This window comes from Corvus cornix, chromosome 1A (genome assembly GCF_000738735.6).
Source record: "Corvus cornix cornix isolate S_Up_H32 chromosome 1A, ASM73873v5, whole genome shotgun sequence".
Taxonomy (NCBI): Eukaryota; Metazoa; Chordata; class Aves; order Passeriformes; family Corvidae; genus Corvus; species Corvus cornix.
This window is the reverse complement of record NC_047057.1, coordinates 31,787,917-31,808,392: the sequence shown is the minus strand read 5'-3', so window position 1 is coordinate 31,808,392 and position 20,476 is coordinate 31,787,917. Positions and strand designations below refer to the sequence as shown.

General features: G+C 36.5%; 1 protein-coding gene across 7 annotated transcripts in view; it reads left to right on the top strand.

Annotated features, from left to right (window-relative positions):
- TAFA2 (TAFA chemokine like family member 2) overlaps positions 1–20,476 on the top strand; it is a 186,207-nt gene that overhangs the window by 158,757 nt on the left and 6,974 nt on the right. For 3 of the 7 annotated variants that reach the window (XR_005604501.1, XR_005604500.1, XR_002273484.2), the window contains 4 exons: positions 1,543–1,695; positions 2,655–2,779; positions 15,099–15,281; positions 17,055–17,302. Coding sequence is in view for 1 of the 7 variants with exons in the window: in XM_039571155.1 (XP_039427089.1) it covers positions 1,543–1,695; positions 2,655–2,779 (278 nt within the window). In the remaining 6 variants the exon portion in view is untranslated. Of the gene's footprint in view, positions 1–1,542; positions 1,696–2,654; positions 2,780–15,098; positions 15,282–17,054; positions 17,303–19,599; positions 19,674–20,476 lie in introns of all 7 variants that reach the window. The other 4 variants (XR_005604502.1, XR_005604503.1, XR_005604504.1 and 1 more) reach the window with 4 other exon arrangements.

Sequence of the window (20,476 nt, the reverse complement as noted above, 5' to 3'; positions counted from 1 at the left end):
GTGTTTGTACATAAAGAGATTTTCTTTCTTCCTAGATTTTTTATTTAAATGTAACATTTAAGCATATCAAAATATGATGGATCATGGGTTAATTGTTTGCTGTAGCACAGTTGTTTCAGCTGTAGCACAGCATGATGTGGTGGAGTATAATCAAACCTGACATAGTACAATACATTGAGTGATGGCAAAGACCACAGACTGTTCACTGGAATTTGTTATACTGAAAAATGCATAATTCCCCAAAGAAACATTTAGCAGCTTATGTTTTGTTGATGAAGACCTGGAGTCTAATAGATGTCTGTGGCTTTTGCCTCTAGGAACATTCATGGGTTCCATAGCCTACATCAAGTTTTTTCCTACCTCAGGCCTTTTAGGAGCTGACACTGTGCAATAACAACTGAGTGAGCTCACAGATCCGTGTTGGGCTCCTGTTCTTAGGGCTTTCTCCTTGTGGAAGCTGTTTATTGTTTGACATTAGGGATATTAAAGGTAGCTGAAGCATTCAGTACACAGGCTTTGCATAAAGCACACAAAAATTTAAATAGCAGCAGAAATAAAGGACACATATTGCTTCACATAATTAGTATTCCTGCCCATACAAGGTTGTAGGTCAATACCAGCTAAAGTTCAGATTTTTTAATCTCTTTCTTCTGATGGTAATGAACTACCCCCAAGAATATCTGGTCTTGTATAAGTAACTGCTGAAAGTTCAGTTAAAACTACTTTTTCCGAACTCCAAATCGTTTGGTAACTGACTGCTGAACCAGAAAGAGTATTTTGGTAGCTCTCCTCTTACGAAATTGGTCCTTTCATTGAACTCCAGCAGTATTATTCTGGTGATCAGTTAGAGCAGCATGAATGGGAGTGATAGGTACAGATATGGAATAATTAAGATTGTCCTGCTGCCTCCCTTGTTTGAAAGATTTTGTTCCCCATGATCTCAAACTTTGCAGTGCCAGGCAGAAAAATTTCAAGTGTGATTTCTTAGTAGATTTTATTTCTGGGTTTCATTTGAGGGCTTTCCTTGTATTCTGCCAGTTATTCTCTGTCTGCCTGTAGGAAGGTTTTGGAATACCATGTCAAAGTCTGTTCTGGGCATAAAGTCTGAAGACAGATTCTGAAAACATATGCATATAGGGGTATTTTACCATTGATACACTTTCATTTCAAAGTTTCTCCCATAGGGAAAAAGAAAAAAAAAATGGTAAAGATACACAGCTGTTTATGGGAGTCCAGAAATTAATGTAGTTTCTAGGTTACTTTTAAGTTTCTGCTTCCTGCTTCACTGGAACAGGCCCATATGCAGCCTTATCCAACTGTTCTTCTTTAGCCAGTGTTTTCTGCCTGTGATAGTTATACTACATTTGGAAATGAAATCAACTCTTCATTCTAGTGTTAATACCATTGTAGTTCTGTTTTCATGTGTGGCAGATTACCTTACAGAGCCAAGTTTAATGCATTTCTAATTAAAAAGAATCCAAACCAAACAGTATGATGTTACTTCACGAAGTTATCAAATTGTTCATCTTCTTATTTTCACAGCTCACCATGTTAAAACTGGGACCTGTGAAGTGGTGGCGCTTCACAGATGCTGCAATAAGAATAAGATAGAAGAAAGATCACAGACGGTGAAGTGTTCCTGCTTCCCTGGGCAGGTAGCAGGTACCACCCGGGCAGCTCCTTCTTGTGTTGATGGTGCGACTCCTTCTATTGCTTCCTCTTTGTGTTCCTAGGAGTTTTTGCTGGCTTAAGGTCATTAACGAGACCCACTCCATTACAGTTAACTATTTAAAGTAAGAGTAGGAAAGCTGCATTTTGAAGGGGGTGTCCAAGGTGAATGGGAGGAAGATGGAAAAATTAATTATTTGCTCTTGCTCTGTGGAAGTGCCAAACAAAATTATTAGATGCCAGTGAAAGAGGCCCCTTGAGACGCTAAATTTGATCTAACTAAAAGAGGATTCTCGGAGTTGTATGAAATTCACTTAATTAAAAGTGTTTATGCAAAACCTACATAAACATAATTTTTATGTGCTACAGTCTTACACCTAATTTATATATTTACCACACTGGAAAGAAACAAGCAGACAAACAGAACACAGTTCTGTTTTTAAATCTTTTTAGACCTACACTATTATTCCTATTCACAGTGCAATATTAGTGTCTTAACAATTCTGGTAGTCTCATATGTTTTATTTGGGAAAATAATAGCTGATTTTTCACATCTCTTTCTCTGAAAGAGTAGCAGGAATCACCCTTTACATGATCTCTTTAATGTTGATATGTTGTTGGCTGTCAGAGAAGCTGTAAATATGTTGTCATTGGGGAATAAATTTAATCAAGCTATGCTGGGCTATATTGTAGACCAAGCAAAAGAAGAGATTCTACTTAAAACTTTGAAATCTGGCTGAGCAAGATAAAAATGAGGTTGAAAAGAACTGCTGTGAAGAGATTGACTTTGAAACACATAGCACCTTTTGCAAATTGGAAACCGAATTTCTTATGAAGGTTCTGAGGTGGCTGAAAATTACAGACTAGATGTCACTCAACGTATTTCTAATATATTCCTGGAAAATAAAAGAAATGTTGCAACATAATGATATATTAAAGTGTCCATTTCAACAAAATGCAAATATATTTGTTTTCTTCTCTTACAGCTTCAATAGTGGAGCAGAAATGGTGGTGCCACATGCAACCGTGTCTTGAAGGGGAGGAATGTAAAGTTCTTCCAGATCGTAAGGGATGGAGCTGTTCCTCTGGGAATAAAGTGAAAACAACTAGGGTAGGTATGATACCAACCTGACATGTTACCAACAAGTTAAAAAAAAAAAAAGGTGCACAGGAAATTAGGTGCACAAAGAAGACCTAAGTTGAGAAGACTAAAGAAGCATGGGAAGACAGTTGTACTGGGATTGGACTTCCTGGTCCTGCACACTTTTCTCAGCATACTTTTCAATTGCTTGAACATAGTAAGCTGTGTGCCAGACCTTCTCAGGTAAGCACTGGGGATAGTAGAGTTGATCCCTTCAACTAACAGTAATGATCAAATGTATTATAATCTAATATGTATTTCTCTCTGAAATCAGTTGCACAAAGTCTGTACACTTTGCTAAGCTCTCAGTTCACAGGATAGCAAACAAATGCATTTTTATCAGTTACATGGAATTATCATATTTCTGCATAGAAAGTGCTGAGTATGGTAAGCATTTGATGTGTCATTACAGTATGATCTGGTTCTTTCTATCTTGTGTGACTGGGATTTACTAAAAAGTTTTGACAGAGTTTCAGGGAGTTACTTTCCTCCATTTGACACTTTTCATATTATTGGTTCAAAATTATATTAACAGAAATATATTTGACAGTCATCATATACAATGCCTGACAACAAAGTAAACGTCCTGCCATCTTTGCATTTTAGTGGCTAAGAGAAACAGAAGAAAAAAAAATTCTTCAGATGAGCACTGAACACACAAATTTCCTAAAACTACAGCATTGTATCTCAGCAGGGTCAACACAGTTCTTCATCAACATACAAAAGATCAAAATGTACTCTGAAGACACATATGCATGTGTATAAACACCTTCCCCTCTGCACCCCACCACACATACTCATGACTGATTTTTCTTTTAAGTATTTAATAGTTTGTAGTGTCAGTCCATAATGTGCTAGAGTGGTGTTTACTCTATGCAGGTGTTTGAGTAGCTACATAATTTTATTGAATTCTTCCTTGCATAGGCACTACATTTCTGGTACACATTGGTTGTGGTGAAATGTAGCATGCACTGACTGAATTATATTCCTTCTGTTCCATAGAGAGCTCTATGTGTCTCAGTTTCTGTATTTATAAGTCTCTAAAACATTTTGACATTCTTTGAAGGAAGGATGCTTCTTAAATGTTTGTTTTACAGTTCCCTTCCTGAATCTGCTTTCAGATGTGTTTCTTCTGAAGATAAACTTGATGGAATGCTGCCCACACTTAACTTTGTGCATGCCAATGCAAATCTGATTATATGCATGTAAAATGTATGTGCATGTATAATATAATCAAAAGGAACTAGACAGATACTTAATAATAGAAATAGAAATAGAAATAGAAAAAGAATTGTGTGTGTTTTGAAATTTTTCCTGATTACTACTACATGACACTATTAGTGTTACAGAATACTTGACATTTTATATGTATTGAGAGTGTTTAACAAAATGTGAACCTGGATTATATTTCTGTAGGAAAAAAAAGAGGTCAAAAAGGGGAAAAAATCAATTATGATTGCTTTGATGAGATTGCTTCTTAAAAGTTTGTCAGAGTATAGGTTTCTCTGCATTGGTTGAGGTTATGGAATTTTTTCTGGTGTTAGTGATCTAAAGAAGCCCAAGGCTCTTATCTTCAGGAGCTTATGCCTTTATTGTGAGACTTTTAGGTTTGTCTCTTTGCAGCAGCTGGAATTTTCTTGTTCTCCATGGTGGGGGCAGTCCTCAGGACTCATTTCATACCTCTTCAGTAATGATGCTTGGAAAAGCCAGTCATTTTTTATATTTGCTGTGATAAAAACTGATTCAGTATCATGGCTACCATAACCTGCTTACAGACCTAGCACTACTAAAAGGAAGTACTAGTCACCTTAAATCCCCACTATTTGTTCTGCTTTCTTGTTTGTCCAGATGTTGTATGATTTCCTCCTTCTTCCTTCATTTCCCACAGGGCTGCAAGGCTGTTTTGAGACAATAGCAAACTTGAATTCAAATTTCTGACTAAAAGTTGACCTAAGTAATTGAAACCAGGTCAGTGACAGGTGAATCAAAGTCTCTGTCTTTCAGGTACAGGGAGCTGTGATTTTAAGAAACATCATTCTGATGGTCAGTAAAATATATATTGCTACTGGAAATATGAGTGGTTCTTTGTGTTAGGAGAGTAGATTATTATCAAAGGACAAGCACTTTTCCTTAATATGTAGTTACTATTGTATTTTGTAGCTCCTCTTTCTGCTCCCCAAACTCTATATAAATAAAAGGAAAAATTCTAAATTGCTCTGTTGTTTCAAAACACCCACCCCCCTTTTTTTGAGAAAAAAACCAAAAAAACTGTACAGAGAGCCAGTATTAAGAAGTCATGAATAATAAGTTTCTGACTGTCAAATGAAATAAGCCATATGCAATTATCATGTATAATGTAGGAGCATAAAGAAAAAAAGGCAACTGAACAGCTTGGGCAATTTAAGTGGATTACAGAAAAGCCTTGTCAAGGCTTTCCTGAAAGGCAAAAAAAAAGTCTATCTTCACCTCAAAACATTTTCTGTAAGTTTGCCTCCTTCATGTGCCAAAATCCTAACCCAATTACCTGCTGAAGTACTGTCTGCTCTTCTACAGGATAACAAGTTCAAAGGTAGCACCTACGTTTCCACATCTCTTAATAGTTAACCTTTATGTTAGAAACAAAAACAGTAGAGGAAGGAGATATTTTGGTTGTCCACCTCTGTTTGCATTTTTAATCTCACTATTGTAAAAAATTATGATAAAAATTTCCTAATACTTATGGTATTAGTCACTAAGTAAAAAGGGCAGATGAAAAATGGGAGACAACGAATTGGTTTTTTAAAAATGGGGTCTACGTGAGGTTTTACATTTTGTTCAGTTATAGAGATCTAATAAGGTCATACATGAATAATGAATTAGAAGTACTCAGAATTCAAATGTTAAGAAAACTAATTTGGAAATTATTTACCTTCAGAATACAAAACCAGGTATTGTTTTCCTAATTTGTTTGCATATTGGTGAGAAAAGGCTGATGTTAGGAATTAACCATAGAAAAGAACTGAATAGAGAGAAAAAGTGTGTATGAATCAGATGAGTACTGAGTTAACTTGTGTTGATTTAGAATTGACTATTTTGGGTCTATGTAGCCTGCAAGAGATGAAAGGGAAAAAAGCCAATGACAACTTAGGTAAATCAGTAATTTTTTTGACTTCATATAAAGAAATATGGGCTTGTGTTCCTGGGTGTAATACCACAACAATAGAGGATGTTCATGAATACATTAGGAGAATTATGAGATGATTATGAACATAGCTGAGATTTTACCAGGCACACTTGGGCATTCTCTTCCAGGATGAGAAACTGTTGTGAAAGGAAACAATTGCATTTTTTTCCCGCATGGTTAGTGTCAATTTTTGATACACAAAACCCAAAAATTTTGTCACATTGCCCTCTTTAAATGGGGACAAAAGTGGTTAAAAAAAGTGAAAATCTAAACTTTTTTTTTACATTTGAAATACTCTTTCTTCTTACAGCCTCTTTCTAATATAATTATTTTAGTTTCAGAAGTTCTCCTTGTTTCCTTTCTTTTTTGTTTCCTTTCTTTTCTTGCAATATAGGAAAATGTCTGTATTAAAAAAACCCTAATTTTTCCATCAGTTGAAAAATATATCTTTATTATATATAAAACTGACAATGACATTTAAAAAATTCTCTGAGTTTGTATCAAACAGATGAACCCTTTACAAAGATGGAAAACTAACATTTTGCAGTCAGATAACAGCTGAAGAGAAAGAACTAAATATTTCTCTTCGTTATGGGGTATATTCTACATCATATCTCTCTCTCTGTATAGGGCATTTCCCTGGGCAGATCTAGAAGCCAGGCTTTATTTGTAATTTTAAGAACAGTACATTGCCCGCTATCTCTACCAAACAGGCAGACTTTACATAAGAGCACCAGAAGGTGCACATAATCTGTATGAAAGTGCATGTTGCAGTGCCTCCTGGGGTCCCAGTTCTCCAGGCATCCACCCTGGGACTAGCCTGCAACATGTAATGGTTCCTAGGTGCCTCATAAACCTGTTTGCCTTTCCTGCAGAAATTAGAGAAAAAGAACAAGGTAAAGTGCTGTATCCCAGGTCTCATCTTGAGATTCTGGAGGTGGAACATGACTGAAGAAGTGTGTACTTGCTCCAGGCAGTGGGACAGTATTCCTGGGCTGATATTTTATGAAGATGTAGAGAAATGTGCATTGGTATTTGTTACGATCCTGTTTAAACCCAGAAAAGCAAAGCAAGCTAAGTCTCTGTGCATAAACCGGAAAGAATTTAGAAGGTTCAAAATATCCCCAGAAACGAGATTAAAACCAAATGAGGTTAGGTGTTGATGCCAAAATATTGATGTATTTTATTTAAGAGTAGAGAGGCAAAGACAAGGGAAGAGAAAAGAAAGAAATAGAAAAAAGAAGTGTGCGTGGGGGGTGGGGGAACAGGGAGAGGTGACAGGGGTTAGGTGGAAGCAGATCACCCATCCAAGGGTCCCGATGACATCTCGTTGCTCTCCTCCATCTGATCTGCTGGTGGTCAGGGTCCCCTGCTGCCGTGGCCACGCCGCTACATGCTGCCACACGCCATGCCACGCTGCCACACCACACGCCAAAGAGTACAGAATCCCATGGATTAATATACACTTCGGGCCAGGTGGGAACTCCCACGTGTCTTTCTTGCAGGGGCGAGCTTGACACTGTCCCCTGCAACACTGAGGGTGTGTTGCATCATCTCTGGTGCAGGGTCTGGGGACCCCTTTGAGGGGGGCCCCTTTGATGGGCCATGTCACCCCTTCTGCTGTGGATAAGCTTCCCCCCCTTCCCCAGTGAGGACCCCTCAGCTGGGCTCCTCTGCACAGTGGAGGATGGGCAGTCACTGCACCTCTGACCAGAGGCTTTTTCAAGATACCCAAAGCCTCTCCTCCCTCTGGCAGCTGATAGCCCTGGGGCTGTGGTCTCCACCTTGGAGGTGTTAAGTCTGTGCTCCGTGAATGTCCCCAGCCCTGAGTTGTTACTTTATCTTATCTTCATCATCGAGCAGTGTAAGGCCTCAGTCAGGGCCCCATTCAGGGTGCGGTAGTCTTCTCTGCAGCTTTTGGAATACTGTTTTAAGAGTCCTTTAAGAAAATGTTTAAGTCATAAAATATAATATTTCAGTCTCTGACAGTATTTTTCATGAGAAAAAGTATAGAATAAAATAGACTATTTCAGTTGAAAGGAACGTACAATGATCGTTTAATCTGGCGACCTGACCAATTCAGGGCTGACCAAATTAAAACATGTAAGTAAGGAGGTTGTTTAAATGTCTCTTAAACAATGATAGGTTTGGACACCTTTCTAGAAAGCCTTTCCAAAGGTTCTTAGTGTTCAGTCTGAACCTTCCCTGGTGCAGCTTTGAACCATTGCACAGTAATTAAATGGTACCTTGTCCTCAAGCTTTTAATTTGATTTGGTAGAATTGCTTGTGGAATGAGACATAATTTAACACTGACTTCTGGTTAAAATATGTGGGGTAGAATTTACTGGACTTTACTTGGATTAGGACTCTCTAGAGTGAGACAACTAGCCCAGGCTCTGGACTGTCTTTTCAGTTTTAGATAGAATTGTTCAGTTCCAGAGGACAATTGATTTTGTTCTAAGGTAAGTCAGATGAATTATCTTCTGGAAGTGCTTATGTCTCTCACATAACCTAAAGGAAAACTACCATGACTAACTTAGCCCCTAATGTTTAGATACTCAATATTGAATAGGAAGCAACTAGCTTAGATAATTTAGTCACTTTGATGTGGTCTTCAGCAGGAAGATGACCACAAAAACCCATTCATTCCTTGTCAGTTTGGGAAGCTTTGGACTTTGACCACTATAAAATGCAGTATATTAAAATAGGAGTTTAAAAAATGTTCACAGTCTGAAGAGACACAGCTATGAGCTAAATCAGTGACTCATACTGTGATGAGCAACATGTCCAGTATCTACTACTCACTAAAAGTTGGCAACAGTGCATGTTCTTTAGGAATTGTTGGTGCAATACCAATACTAATAATATAAATCAACAACAGCAAAATAATCAGGTACATAGCAGATATTAATAATTAACCTCTGAAAATCTCTAGAAAATGAAAGTGAGTAATGTTTTCCTATAAACAAGTGAAAGAAGTATTTTCAGCCAGGTTGTAAAGAGCTATTGTTTGGAAATGACCATTCAGCTTCTGGAATAGCTGAGCAACCACACTTTTAAATGGACTGAAGGAACTGCAATTGTTGCTCTGAAAACTGGCTAAGATTTTTTAACATGTGGACGAAAGCACACTGCAGAACAGAAAGAAATCAATACCTAGCATATTACTATGTAACTGTATGCCAAACCAATATCAGAAATAGAGTACTGCAATAAAATAAAATAAATATTACAAGGGCAGAGAGAAATAACAGAGAAATATGACAGGACCAAAAAAATATCTATAGTGAGTATACTCATCTACATTCCAAACCCAAATCTGCATTCCAAATCAATACCAGAGATAGACAACTGGTGTGAAAAGAACAGAAATATTGCCAGGATGGTGAGAAATCCATACTGAAAGTGTCTATACATTCAAAAACAATATAGGAGAGAGCCTGAAGTCAGTTATTTGTAATATTCCTATTTATCTAATTTTACATTATGGCATCCAGAACTTAAAAGAAATTCAAAATTGAGTAAGATCCTTGGAAGAAGAGAAAGTGTACTGTCCAAACACACCAACTGGCTGCACATGAAACCAAACTGTGTTCAGTATGTGCATCCCACTGCTCTCAGTCAATGTGGTTTTGTTGCTATCTATAAATACTGCTTACATTTTTACTCTATCTCCTCTTTCTCACTTGCAGATGCTGTGTTGTTTCTAAATTAATTACAGCTGGTGAAAGGAGAGACAGTAATTTTATTTATGTTTCAATTTATAAAATATGCTGTTCATAACCCTTTTAGCATAAGCAATGAAAGCATCTCTGTTTGGTACCTTTGCATTTCAATGGGCTACTCAGATTCCCAGTATCAAGAGGCAGCATAAAGTGGTGACTAAACTACTACCAGTGCTGTCATAACTGCTGCTTGAGTAAGACAGCACAATGCAAGAGAGCTAAAATGCGTCTGGATATGAAAGGAAAATGGCATTTTTCTTGTAACTGAGCCTGACCTAGCATTAGCAATGCAGTAATGTTAGTTGTTGGTCTGTACTTCTCCACAGAAGCAACAGATCCATAGGCTCTTTAAGTGTTACTCTTTTCTCTGCCAAAGTTAAAAATAAATCTGTAATAGCTTCTTCCCTCATGTCTTTGTTGCTCTTCCTCATCCAGGTTTTTCAGAAACAGCAGTAGTAATGATATGCAATTAGAAAAAGCAGAAATTCATCATCTAAATACAATGTATAGGCTATTCCAGGATGTTTCCGATAGGCCGGATGTATGGTAGTTGGGGTCAGTGAGTGCTAATAAGGCAGTGTATTTCTCACATGGCATGTTTTACAGTGTAAAACTGCTACTAACTTACATCACATAAAAAAATTTGCCTTTTGTTTTGACCGCTGTGAAATGTGAAATAATTATAGGATGGATCAATGATCTGCCATATGTCAGGTACAGGAAGCGTTTTCCTAATATTATATAAGGGGTTATATAACTGAAGAAACCACCTCACTGTAAAACTACTCTGTTCCCCTGCCTTACTTCAGAGCCTCTCTGTATAGACTCCTCAGTTCCTACTTTAATTTCAAATGTAGATTTATAGGAATAATGTACATATACAGTGGCCAGCAATACCTTGTGGTTCATAAAAATGATGTGATTACAATATAAGTGAGTGCACAGACTGTAGCAAAATATTACCCGTGGTAAAGAGTGATTGCACTTATGACAGCCTCTTTGTTGCTATGGTATCTCTTTCCATGCCTTTGGCTAATCTGTCACTAGGAGAAATTTGCAGCTGTCTCAGCATGTTTCTCATTGCTAACTCGGAGACTGCTGTATCTAACCTGTCATTAAAAGAGCAGTAAGTGGTATGCATATATTTTCTAAGAATAAATACAAATTTTAGGGGGCAAATGAGCTGGTAATGGAAATATGATTACATTCTCTAGGGTCAAGCAGGATTTTTTTATTAATCAGTAATTATCATTTTGATCTAGCATCACAGTTCTTTCTTTTTAAAGCTTTGTATTTTTTGTAGGGCACCTAAACGCTAATCTTTTGGGACACTTGGACATTTTGATGAAAGTAGGTAGCATGCCAGCCAACACATGTTAAAAGGAATCATCAGTATTCAGGGCTATGCAATTCACTGATTTTCCTAAAAATAGCCTTTATATACCAAATTTGCTTCTTTAATGTGAAGTTGGTGTGCCTAGTTCTATCCTATGTAAAGTTGCAAGTCTCCCTTCGACAGGAGCCTAGGCCTACAGGTTGAAGATGTTCATTTGTGATCAAAGAAATCTAGACAAGTCATGGTCCTTTCCCCAAAAGCAAAAGTACTCTAAAATACCTACAAAAGACTAGTCATGGAATAAAGGATTAAAGGAAGAAGTGTTGTGGTGTGAAATGCTGTAAGTAAAGTCATAGACTGAAAGGCCAGTAAAACTTGTTGGGCAGGTGAGGATAATCCAAACATTTGACTCCCAAGACACTTTCAGTTTCAAATTTTGTTTAGTTCTGTTCTGACATTATCCCTATGGATACAGAAATTAAGAATGAAAGTGAGTAACATCAAAAGAGAGAATGAGTTAAAGGCAATATTCACAGGTACAGATCTTTTGAAAAAAGGGAGCCTGATTATACATTACCTTGCTGTATCTATCTGTCAATACACTGAGTCTGGTCTCAAGATATTTGGAGAGGTAATCTAATTTTTTTTTGTGAGCAGACACACTGTGAAAATCATGAGAAATGAAATCTTTTGCAATCCCTTCATCACACGCACAGTGTTAGTAATATATGCTGTAGTTTATGCATTTTTATCGGGGAATGCTTTTTCCAAAGGTAAGACTGCAGCTAGGATGCAATGTAAAACACCATTTTAGCTTCTGCAGAACCTGAACATTGACAGAATTACACTGAAATCAAAGGAAACTATTTCTGCAATATTTCAAGAAAAATGCAAATAGATTGCAGTTGCATGTCGTTAATTACTAATCAGTGATTTTTGCAACCATTACTTTCTTCCATGTGCAAATCCTCCAATTCACCTGTCCAGCCAAGATGTTTTCTGCCTTTGTCCCAAAAGATTCAACTTGTGATTTATTTTTTTTATTCTTCTGCCTTGTCCTTTGCTGGCGTGTTTGAGATATTGACCTCATGTCTGAAGAATAATTTTCTGCCTCTGTGATGGAAAATAAGAACAAGTTCTTAAGGCCGTTTGTTAATGACTGATTTTTTTCACTTCTCCATGAATTTCCACTTTTCCAGTGTCCTGACACCAAAAGTGAAGATGTTTCCACTTCCATTTGCAGCTTCATTCTGTCAGTCTCTTTGCCATTCACAGCTGTGCAAGAAGGGCTCTTTGAATATCTAGTAGTCCTTTTAAATTTTCTTGGAAAATTTTTTTCAGCTTCTAATATCTCAGAAGTTACCATACAAGAAGATATTCAAATGCCAGTATCGTGTGAGTCATGCTGACACGCTCTAAAACTCACTTCTTCCTTGTCTCACCTTCCTTTTTAGTCTGTAGGGGCTTCTTTGCATCATTTCTGCAAGTCAGAAATGATACATTTCGGGTCAGAGAGACTGTGATGTTCTGAAACCTCACATTATCTGCTGCCTAAATAGCTGCAGGCAGAATTTTTGCCTCTTTCCCTGGGTATTTGGCACAGACTTCACAAATTCTGCATCACTGCTTAGTTGCAGAAATGTATGAGGGAGTGGAAAAGTGGCCCTCAATTGCTCAAAAGGTAATACTTTTAGTTCTTCAAAATAACATAGTTTTCTTGTTGTATTTCCTTACTCATGAGGACTGATTATAGAAAACATCAAAAACACCCCCTTGTCTCAGGTCTGCTTTTCTGCCTTCTGTTAGGGAAGGAAATAGATAATAATCACTCTCAAGTGATTATGGAGAGTCAGACATACAGAGCGTTCTGAGCCTACACAGTCGCTGTTGGAGGAGTGAACAATTCTCAAACCAGTTGAAATCAGATTACTCAGATATTGTTCCCTTGCACAGCAAAGTGAGCATGGTTGTAAATCGTAAATATTTCTCCCTAAGAATGATGAAGATAGTCCCATCCTTAGTGAGATCTCTTCAAAATGAAGAAAAAGTTCAGGCAGGAATAAGTGGAAAATTGCTGCCTATGACTAAATTAATAAAGAAGACAATCAACGTAGAGTTAATTTCCATGAGAATTTCAAAATTGTTCATATTTGTCATGACTTGTAGTTTATTCCTTCTTCCACCCCAGTGAACACCAAGTCAATTTCAGGAAAGACACTACTGCTGTGTATAGAGAAAATACTCCTAAGGATTTTCCATGTTCTATAAAATGGACTCTGAGCTTTCTTCTACTGCATTATTATGCATATACTATGCATAATACACAGATGACCCCTCGTCAGATCTTACAGTCCTGATTATCATCCATCATCTGTCATATCTGCAGTGATAAATGCCATAGAGCTCTGAAGTGCAGATTCTGTGTGAAGCTACAAAACATCCAGTTCATCAGGGCTTCTTTTCCTGATGAAACCTGTAAAATTATGTTCGCAAGACCGAACACAAGTTTGTCTCCAGCTTATGAAAATCAATGGGAACTCAAGAAAACAATGGATTGTGTCTAACCAACATGTATCTACAAACTCAGTAGTAATAGATCTGAGAATTTTAATAGAGATGCAGTTTTTTCTCTTCAGGATGAAGAACGTCAGAAGATAATTTACTGATGCCAGCCAGAAGAACTTGCTTCTTCATCCTGAATTCAAGCTTTATGGCTTAGGAACATGTTCCTGCCAAAGGAAGACCAAAGGACTTTATCTTTGCTCATGCTGTTCCTAATTCAGGCAAATGCACTCCAAAATCAGATTAGTTGTTCTAGAAATTGGAAAGCTCTCTATCCTGACTCCTTGTCACTTTTTCAGAGTGACCTTGGAAAATGCAACTTTATCATCTGTAAGGCATCATTCCAATTCCACTTGCTAATAATTATTGTTCATTATCCTCAAAGTACAAAAAGGAACAACAGACTTTCTTCTAGAACGCAACCTGAAAAATTTGAAGCTTATTACTTGGAAAGCCAAGTCCTTTTTTGAAGGTCATTCAGGAAATTGCCAGAGTCCTTTTTCTTTCTTGCAACCTTAAAGTACATCATTGGTACTTACATTCCTGAAATTTGAAGGCAACGACCTCTTCTGAGCCTTTTGGTCTTTCCTTCATTACTTGAGATTTTAGAATACCAGTGTCTAATTGCAGTTGGCTTCTTTGAGTCATTCATACTTACTTTGTCTTAGGCTACATTCTGTTTAGGAGATAATGAGAAGATGCAGACATGAAGAGAACTTGACAGGTTCTATTAGAAAGACAAATTAAATGAATACCACAGCAGGTTCTTAGAACTCCTAGCATTCATTTTTAGCTTTGACATGATACTTCTTTTCTGTGTACTGTGAAGTTCAAATATACTATCCAGATGATCCTGAGTAGAGAGGTGTTATAGGGCGTTGTAACTTTCACCGGGATGTCTCCATAATGCTCAAGAAAGTAAACATTTACTTATTAAGCTGACAGTACTAGTTGTTCTTTTCATCTCTGACCAAGATGACTACAAATATTAGCTGGGAATCAGCAACCACAATCTTGACTATGTCTTAGTGAAAGAGATTTTATGTGTTATTTTCCTGGGTAATGAGAAATCCTTCTTATTGTTCATCTATGACAGACTCTTCCTTTTTCACAGTTCTATTAGGACTTGAGAAAAGATGACAGGGATTTCTCATATTCCTTCAAATCTGCCACATTTCTTCTCTTTCTTATCTGCACTGGAGTGATGGCATGATGGGTACTCATACAGGAGAAAGTTAAAATTAGATTTCCTTGAAATAATTTTATATTCTCTGAATGGGTACCCACTACTCTGTCAGTACCCATTACTTAGGCTAAAATTTCTCCAAGCACAGAAAAGTCTTTTCTTCCTGTGGAAATTCTAAATAGATGAAAAGAGAAAAGAAAATTATCAAAGGGTTTCAAGTTGATGACTGATTCATTGTTTTTAAGCATTCTTTTCCAGCCTGGATATTGGTTCTGCTGTTTTCTAACTTGTTTTTTAGTTGTCTTATATTCCCTCAGCTGTGGCAGTACTCCTGGAGCCAAATGTGAGTGCAGTTCCTCAAAATGCCAGCAGTGGAAGCTGGTAGGCAAGTGGGGAAAAATCACCAGAGGAATCTCTGAAGCTTGGGACAAAGGCAGAAAACACATCAGTACTGCACTAACAGAACAGCAGGTACTCTTATAGAGAAGATAAAATTACAGGTAAGGAAATAATTTACATTTCTATTTTGAACTTTTCCAAATGGCTTGTTACTCTCCATTCCAAATACCAGGAAAAAACCCAACAGCATAAAATTTGAAGAAGAAAAAGGTCTCAAATTTGAGCAACTTAGGCTACCTGATTTTTTTAGTGGGGATAATCTGAAGTTCAGTCTGACCCCATTTCTGGAAAAATATATTACAAGGTGAAAATCCTTTATACCTGTTAGACAATTTAAAACCTCAATGTAGTTTTAAAACAAGGCTGGGTTTAGTTTTTTTAAAATTTGTTTTGCTTTTTCATATTTAGAATGTAAACATAGGAAAGCGCTTGTTATAGGTTTTCCTTTCCGATCAAAAACAAGTGTAGGCTTTTCTTTAGGTAAGTGAATGCAGATAACGTCAAAGACAGAAGGACTCTGTTCCCATCTCTCCATTTCCACTTCCTGACAGTTGAAAGGCTAACATGACCCTTTATTATGCTTCAGTGTCCTCATATGTCGAAAGGAAAGAGGTTTTTTTTATCTCCCACTTGGGATGGTTAGGTGGGATAAGTGGTGTAGAAGAGAAAAGAATTATGTTTATGTAATTAATTGTCTTGCAGTCTTTTATGCCGCCATGCTGCAGTTCCACTATGGAGTTGTGATCACCATAAAAACCTCAAGAGGATATATCCTTGTCTGAATCGCTGCTGTTATTATCTGTTACAGAAAGTAAAATAAGGTTTAAGTCTTCTTTTAATATAAAACTGTTGTCTGTAAATGAAACATTCTGTTAAAATAATTCTACCATAAACTCAGTTTTCTACTGAGTTACAGAAACATTGAGAAAACTAGGGTATGTTCAATATAGTGGCATAACCTTTTGGAAGACAGTAATAATGAGTACAAACGAAGGACTAATGAATTGGATTTAGCCTTGATGTAACTCATATGTCTTCATCAGCTGTTCATTATCATAATTGTCCCAGTGAGTTGTACCAAATAATTTTATTTTGTAAACTATCTAGTTCAAGGAAATATGAACACAGGACCATATTAATTTGTTCCATAGTATTCAAATATGTAGAGATTTTATTTAAGGAAGAAATTATTGAAGTTCTGAGTTTAATCTTGTATGCTTCTAATGAACTGCAGCATGAGATTTAAGTTAAAAAGGTTAAGAAAATAAAAGAAGACTTAAAGAAATGTTGGTGATCTTTTGAGATGCTGTGCAACCCTTTTCAGAAGCAATCATTATCGGCAGGTCCAAAATCTACCTCAAATATTTAGATAAGGAACTATCTGTCTGAATTGAATATTGTCTTTTGTAATGTGTAATGTGTCATCTGTTATTTTATGGTGTTTCCTGTAACCTTCTAATTTTTTTTTTTTTTTTTACTTTAAACATATATGAGAAGAACACACTCAAAACTTTCATTTTGAAGGAATTGTCTTCTGACTTCATGACTCCTTTCTGTACCACAGGTCTATGCATGGACTTATTCTCAAAGAACTTTTCGATTCCTGTTTTGTCATACTTAAATATTGCTGATATACTTTAAAAAATGAGTGTAATCTATCAGTTTCTATTGCTTTTTGGTTTGCATTTGAGTATGTTTGGGTATTTTGAAGACCGTGCACTTTTCCAAAAGAATTTTCTCTAATTCTGAAATCTGTTTTTCCTGTCATTTTGTATTTTTCCTTGTAAGTTTAAAAAATATTCCAACTATCCCAGTTTTGTTTTTTGTAACTAATTTCATAACAGTGTAGTACTTGACATGTGTTTGTTTCTTAGGCAAACGTGTAAAATTCCTGAAGTCCGAATGGAGAAGTAGAGAAAGGAGGTTTCTGCTGTGCCTGATGACAATTTTTGTTTTTTCCACACACAAAAAATATTCTGGCTCCACGTTGGAGCACTAGTTGTGATGAATCCTAGTCTTGATTGGATTCTAAGGAAGGGCCAGAACGTTCGTTGAGGAATAAAGAGTCAAACCACTCCAGAAAATGTGTTCCAGCCCCGGTTTATTACTCACAGAGCAGCAGGTGTGTACAAATACAGGTTTACATAGTATTAACAGGAATTGTTGTACTTTACTCCTCAATGTAGTTGCTTAGTTTGCTGTAGACACAATTGCTGGAGGGTGGTTGGAGAGACTTTGATTGTGCTCCTAAGCAGCCTCAGAGTGTTACTTAAGTGTTTCTAGGAGCATTAAAATATCTTTTTTCACACACTTGAGTGTCAAAGGTAGACCCAGTTGGTAAACTTAAGTCACTCACTCTCATGGGAAAACAACAGATGCTCTGGAGAACAGCACTTGGAAAAGTCCATCTTAGTACATTCAGTCTGGTGTGGCATCTGTAGTTGAAAGCTCAGTATCCCACACTGAATTACTTAAATTTCAGAAAAAAGCTAAGAAATGGGTATTTCCATTATATTCCTAAGATAGGCTAGAAGTTGTCTATCTATCTTAAAGCTGTGTTAAAGATTAAGACCTTTATCATTTACAGGAAAATATGCCATGCTCTGAAGTATTTTTCTTTTACCTACTTTTCTAGTCCTACCTTTCAGATTATTTGACGTAAGGGGAAAGCTCAATTTACATGTGGAAGATTTCCAAAGCATTTTTTAGTTTCAATTACAATTTTTAACACTGATTGTCTAGCTCTCCACATTACCACCAAAAATCTCCTGCTGAAATCCTTAAGAGCAGTGGGAAATAAAGGAGTACAGAGTTATATTTCAAATGGCATTGCATGAAATGAATTTTCAAAATGTTTGTCTCTCTATAATGGAAGTCCTAAACACAGGAGCTATCACAAATGCAGCTCCGATTAGTCACTATGAAATAAAAATACAAAAGAATTATAAGGTTTTAGAGTCTTATGGTTATTAAAGGCCTGGGAGCCTTTTGAGTCATGTACTGGGAAATACTCATTTCAATTAATAAAATGAGCCAGTCATAGCTCCTGAAGGACAAGCATGAGGATCTAGAATTCTAAATTGCTTAATAACAGGCTTGGGAATGCGTTTAGATAAATACTTTTCATACTGTAGTGCCTAAAATAAAACTAAGGGAACAATTTGAAGCTCTTGCATCTTTAAATAAAAAATTAGGTAGGGTCAAAATTTTATAAACAGAAGTGAAACATTTGACTTGAAAAAGTATCTTCCAATACGTAACCTTCTCTGAAGGTAATTGAATCCATATAGTTATCATTAAATATCTGTTTTTCAGACTGCTCACAAGTCACTCAAATTTTGCCTTTTATCAGTAGCCCAAGTCAAAGAGCCATCTGTAATACTAAAACAAGGGCCTGTGCTCTAATTAATGGTTCTCTGTTGCAGTTCCCTTCAAATGTGCTTGAGTCACCTTCATTCCTCAGGTTTTTGAAATGGTTCCTCCTGCCTCCAGAAACTTAGTTATCTAGCAATAAACACCCAAATCCACACCTGCCTACTGTAAAGGGTATATGCATATAGAAGCCCTATTGCAGAAAGGTCCTTAACACCTTTTTGTCCACTTTCCTCAATTCATTGGAACATAAATTACAGGATTATCCATCTGTGAGGAAATTGTGAACCTGTCTTTTGTTAACATTTTCAAAGTACTTTGGATTATCACTAGTACAACATAGTAGTATTAGAACAGAAGCATTTTCCAAGCTTACAAGCTGAACTGTTTCAGTGCATGAACATGCACAAGTGGTAATGCAAACCGTCATTTGCTTTCATAAGCCATGTATGAATGATAGTGCATGGCAAACATGCTGTATGGATTTTAAAGTTCCAGTAAATAGTGTGCTTCCATCTGTTCAAAAGATTCATTTCCAACCTCAACCTCATTCTCAGAGGGCCTGAGTGGAAAAAATGCACTGGCAGATGTTTGTTTCTGGTTATTGTGCCCTTCTGGTTTCTACATTGTAATATTTACATTAAGTTCTTACTACTACAGCAAAGTTATTTATTTTCTAGAAAAATATGACTGATATAGCCCTCCCAATTTCATTCCTCTTTAGGAAAGGTTTGCTAAAGAATCACTTTGTTCACCATTTTGTTAATTTTTTGTGGTCTTTTGCATACAGTATAAGAAAGACTACAACAATTAGGACACAAAATGAACAGAAATATACTTCATAGAAACAAGGGCTGTTCTGGTATGGCATTGCTGTCTTTTCTCCATGACTTGGACGACAATCCATAGCTAGGCATTTCTTCAAGCCATTCCTTATGGCTTGTGTCATTCCCTGTATTTAGCTTATCTCATGTTGGTCATCAAATAAATTTGTGAGACCCCTTTTATTTTTACTTCAAATCCCCATGCCATTTTTGTTTCCCACAGGCTTTTAATATTTTAGAGAAAAATGGAAGGGGTGCCAAGATGACTTTGTCTCATGAAGTTCCACGTAGCTTAGGGTGAGCTATTAACTGCTTTCACAAAAAATAATTTCCTTTCTGCATCTTATGTATCTCAGCAAAAAAAGAAAAGAAAAGAAAAAGCCTGAGAATTCTTAGGTGACACAGCCTACGACCACACACAATCCTATATGGTTGATGGAACAGTTTTAATTAAAAAGAAAACTTCCTTTATGAAGTACTTTCTTTGGAGAAAACCTAGAACAGAGAGTCCATCCATGTGGAATCATCTGTTGAAGCAAAAACCATTGGCTTAAAAATTTTACCTTTTCTGCTTTTGCATTGATACATAGTGCTGTCTTCTCTCCAACTCTCCTCACCCACTAAAATCTCTTCTTTACTGTGCATGGCGGAAAAGAGAGAGAATTAAATTGCAAGGGGACATATAAAAAAGCAAGTTGCTAACTTTTAAGTGCTTGACTTTGCAAACTCAAGAGCCAGTTTTCAATGTGGATTTTGTGTATGGTTTATGATAAACACAGAAAAAACTCAAAAAGCTGCCAGTCAAAAAATAGTAATGTACAATTTGTGTTATGAAATGTTCCAGAACACACTTAATTTCAATATAACATATATTGTTACCTATTTTATTCTAAAATTATTAAATAATAATTAATTATGTGCCTAATTTTGGATATATAAGCTATTCTGTAGTTAGCTAATGATTTGTTATATATATATATATATATATATAAATATAAATATATTTATTTCTCTGAACAAACAGAAGACTTTTATTATACCTAATTGTGGTTCTGTAACTTTGATGTTTAGGTGGATGAATTTAGGGAGAAGGGCTTTAC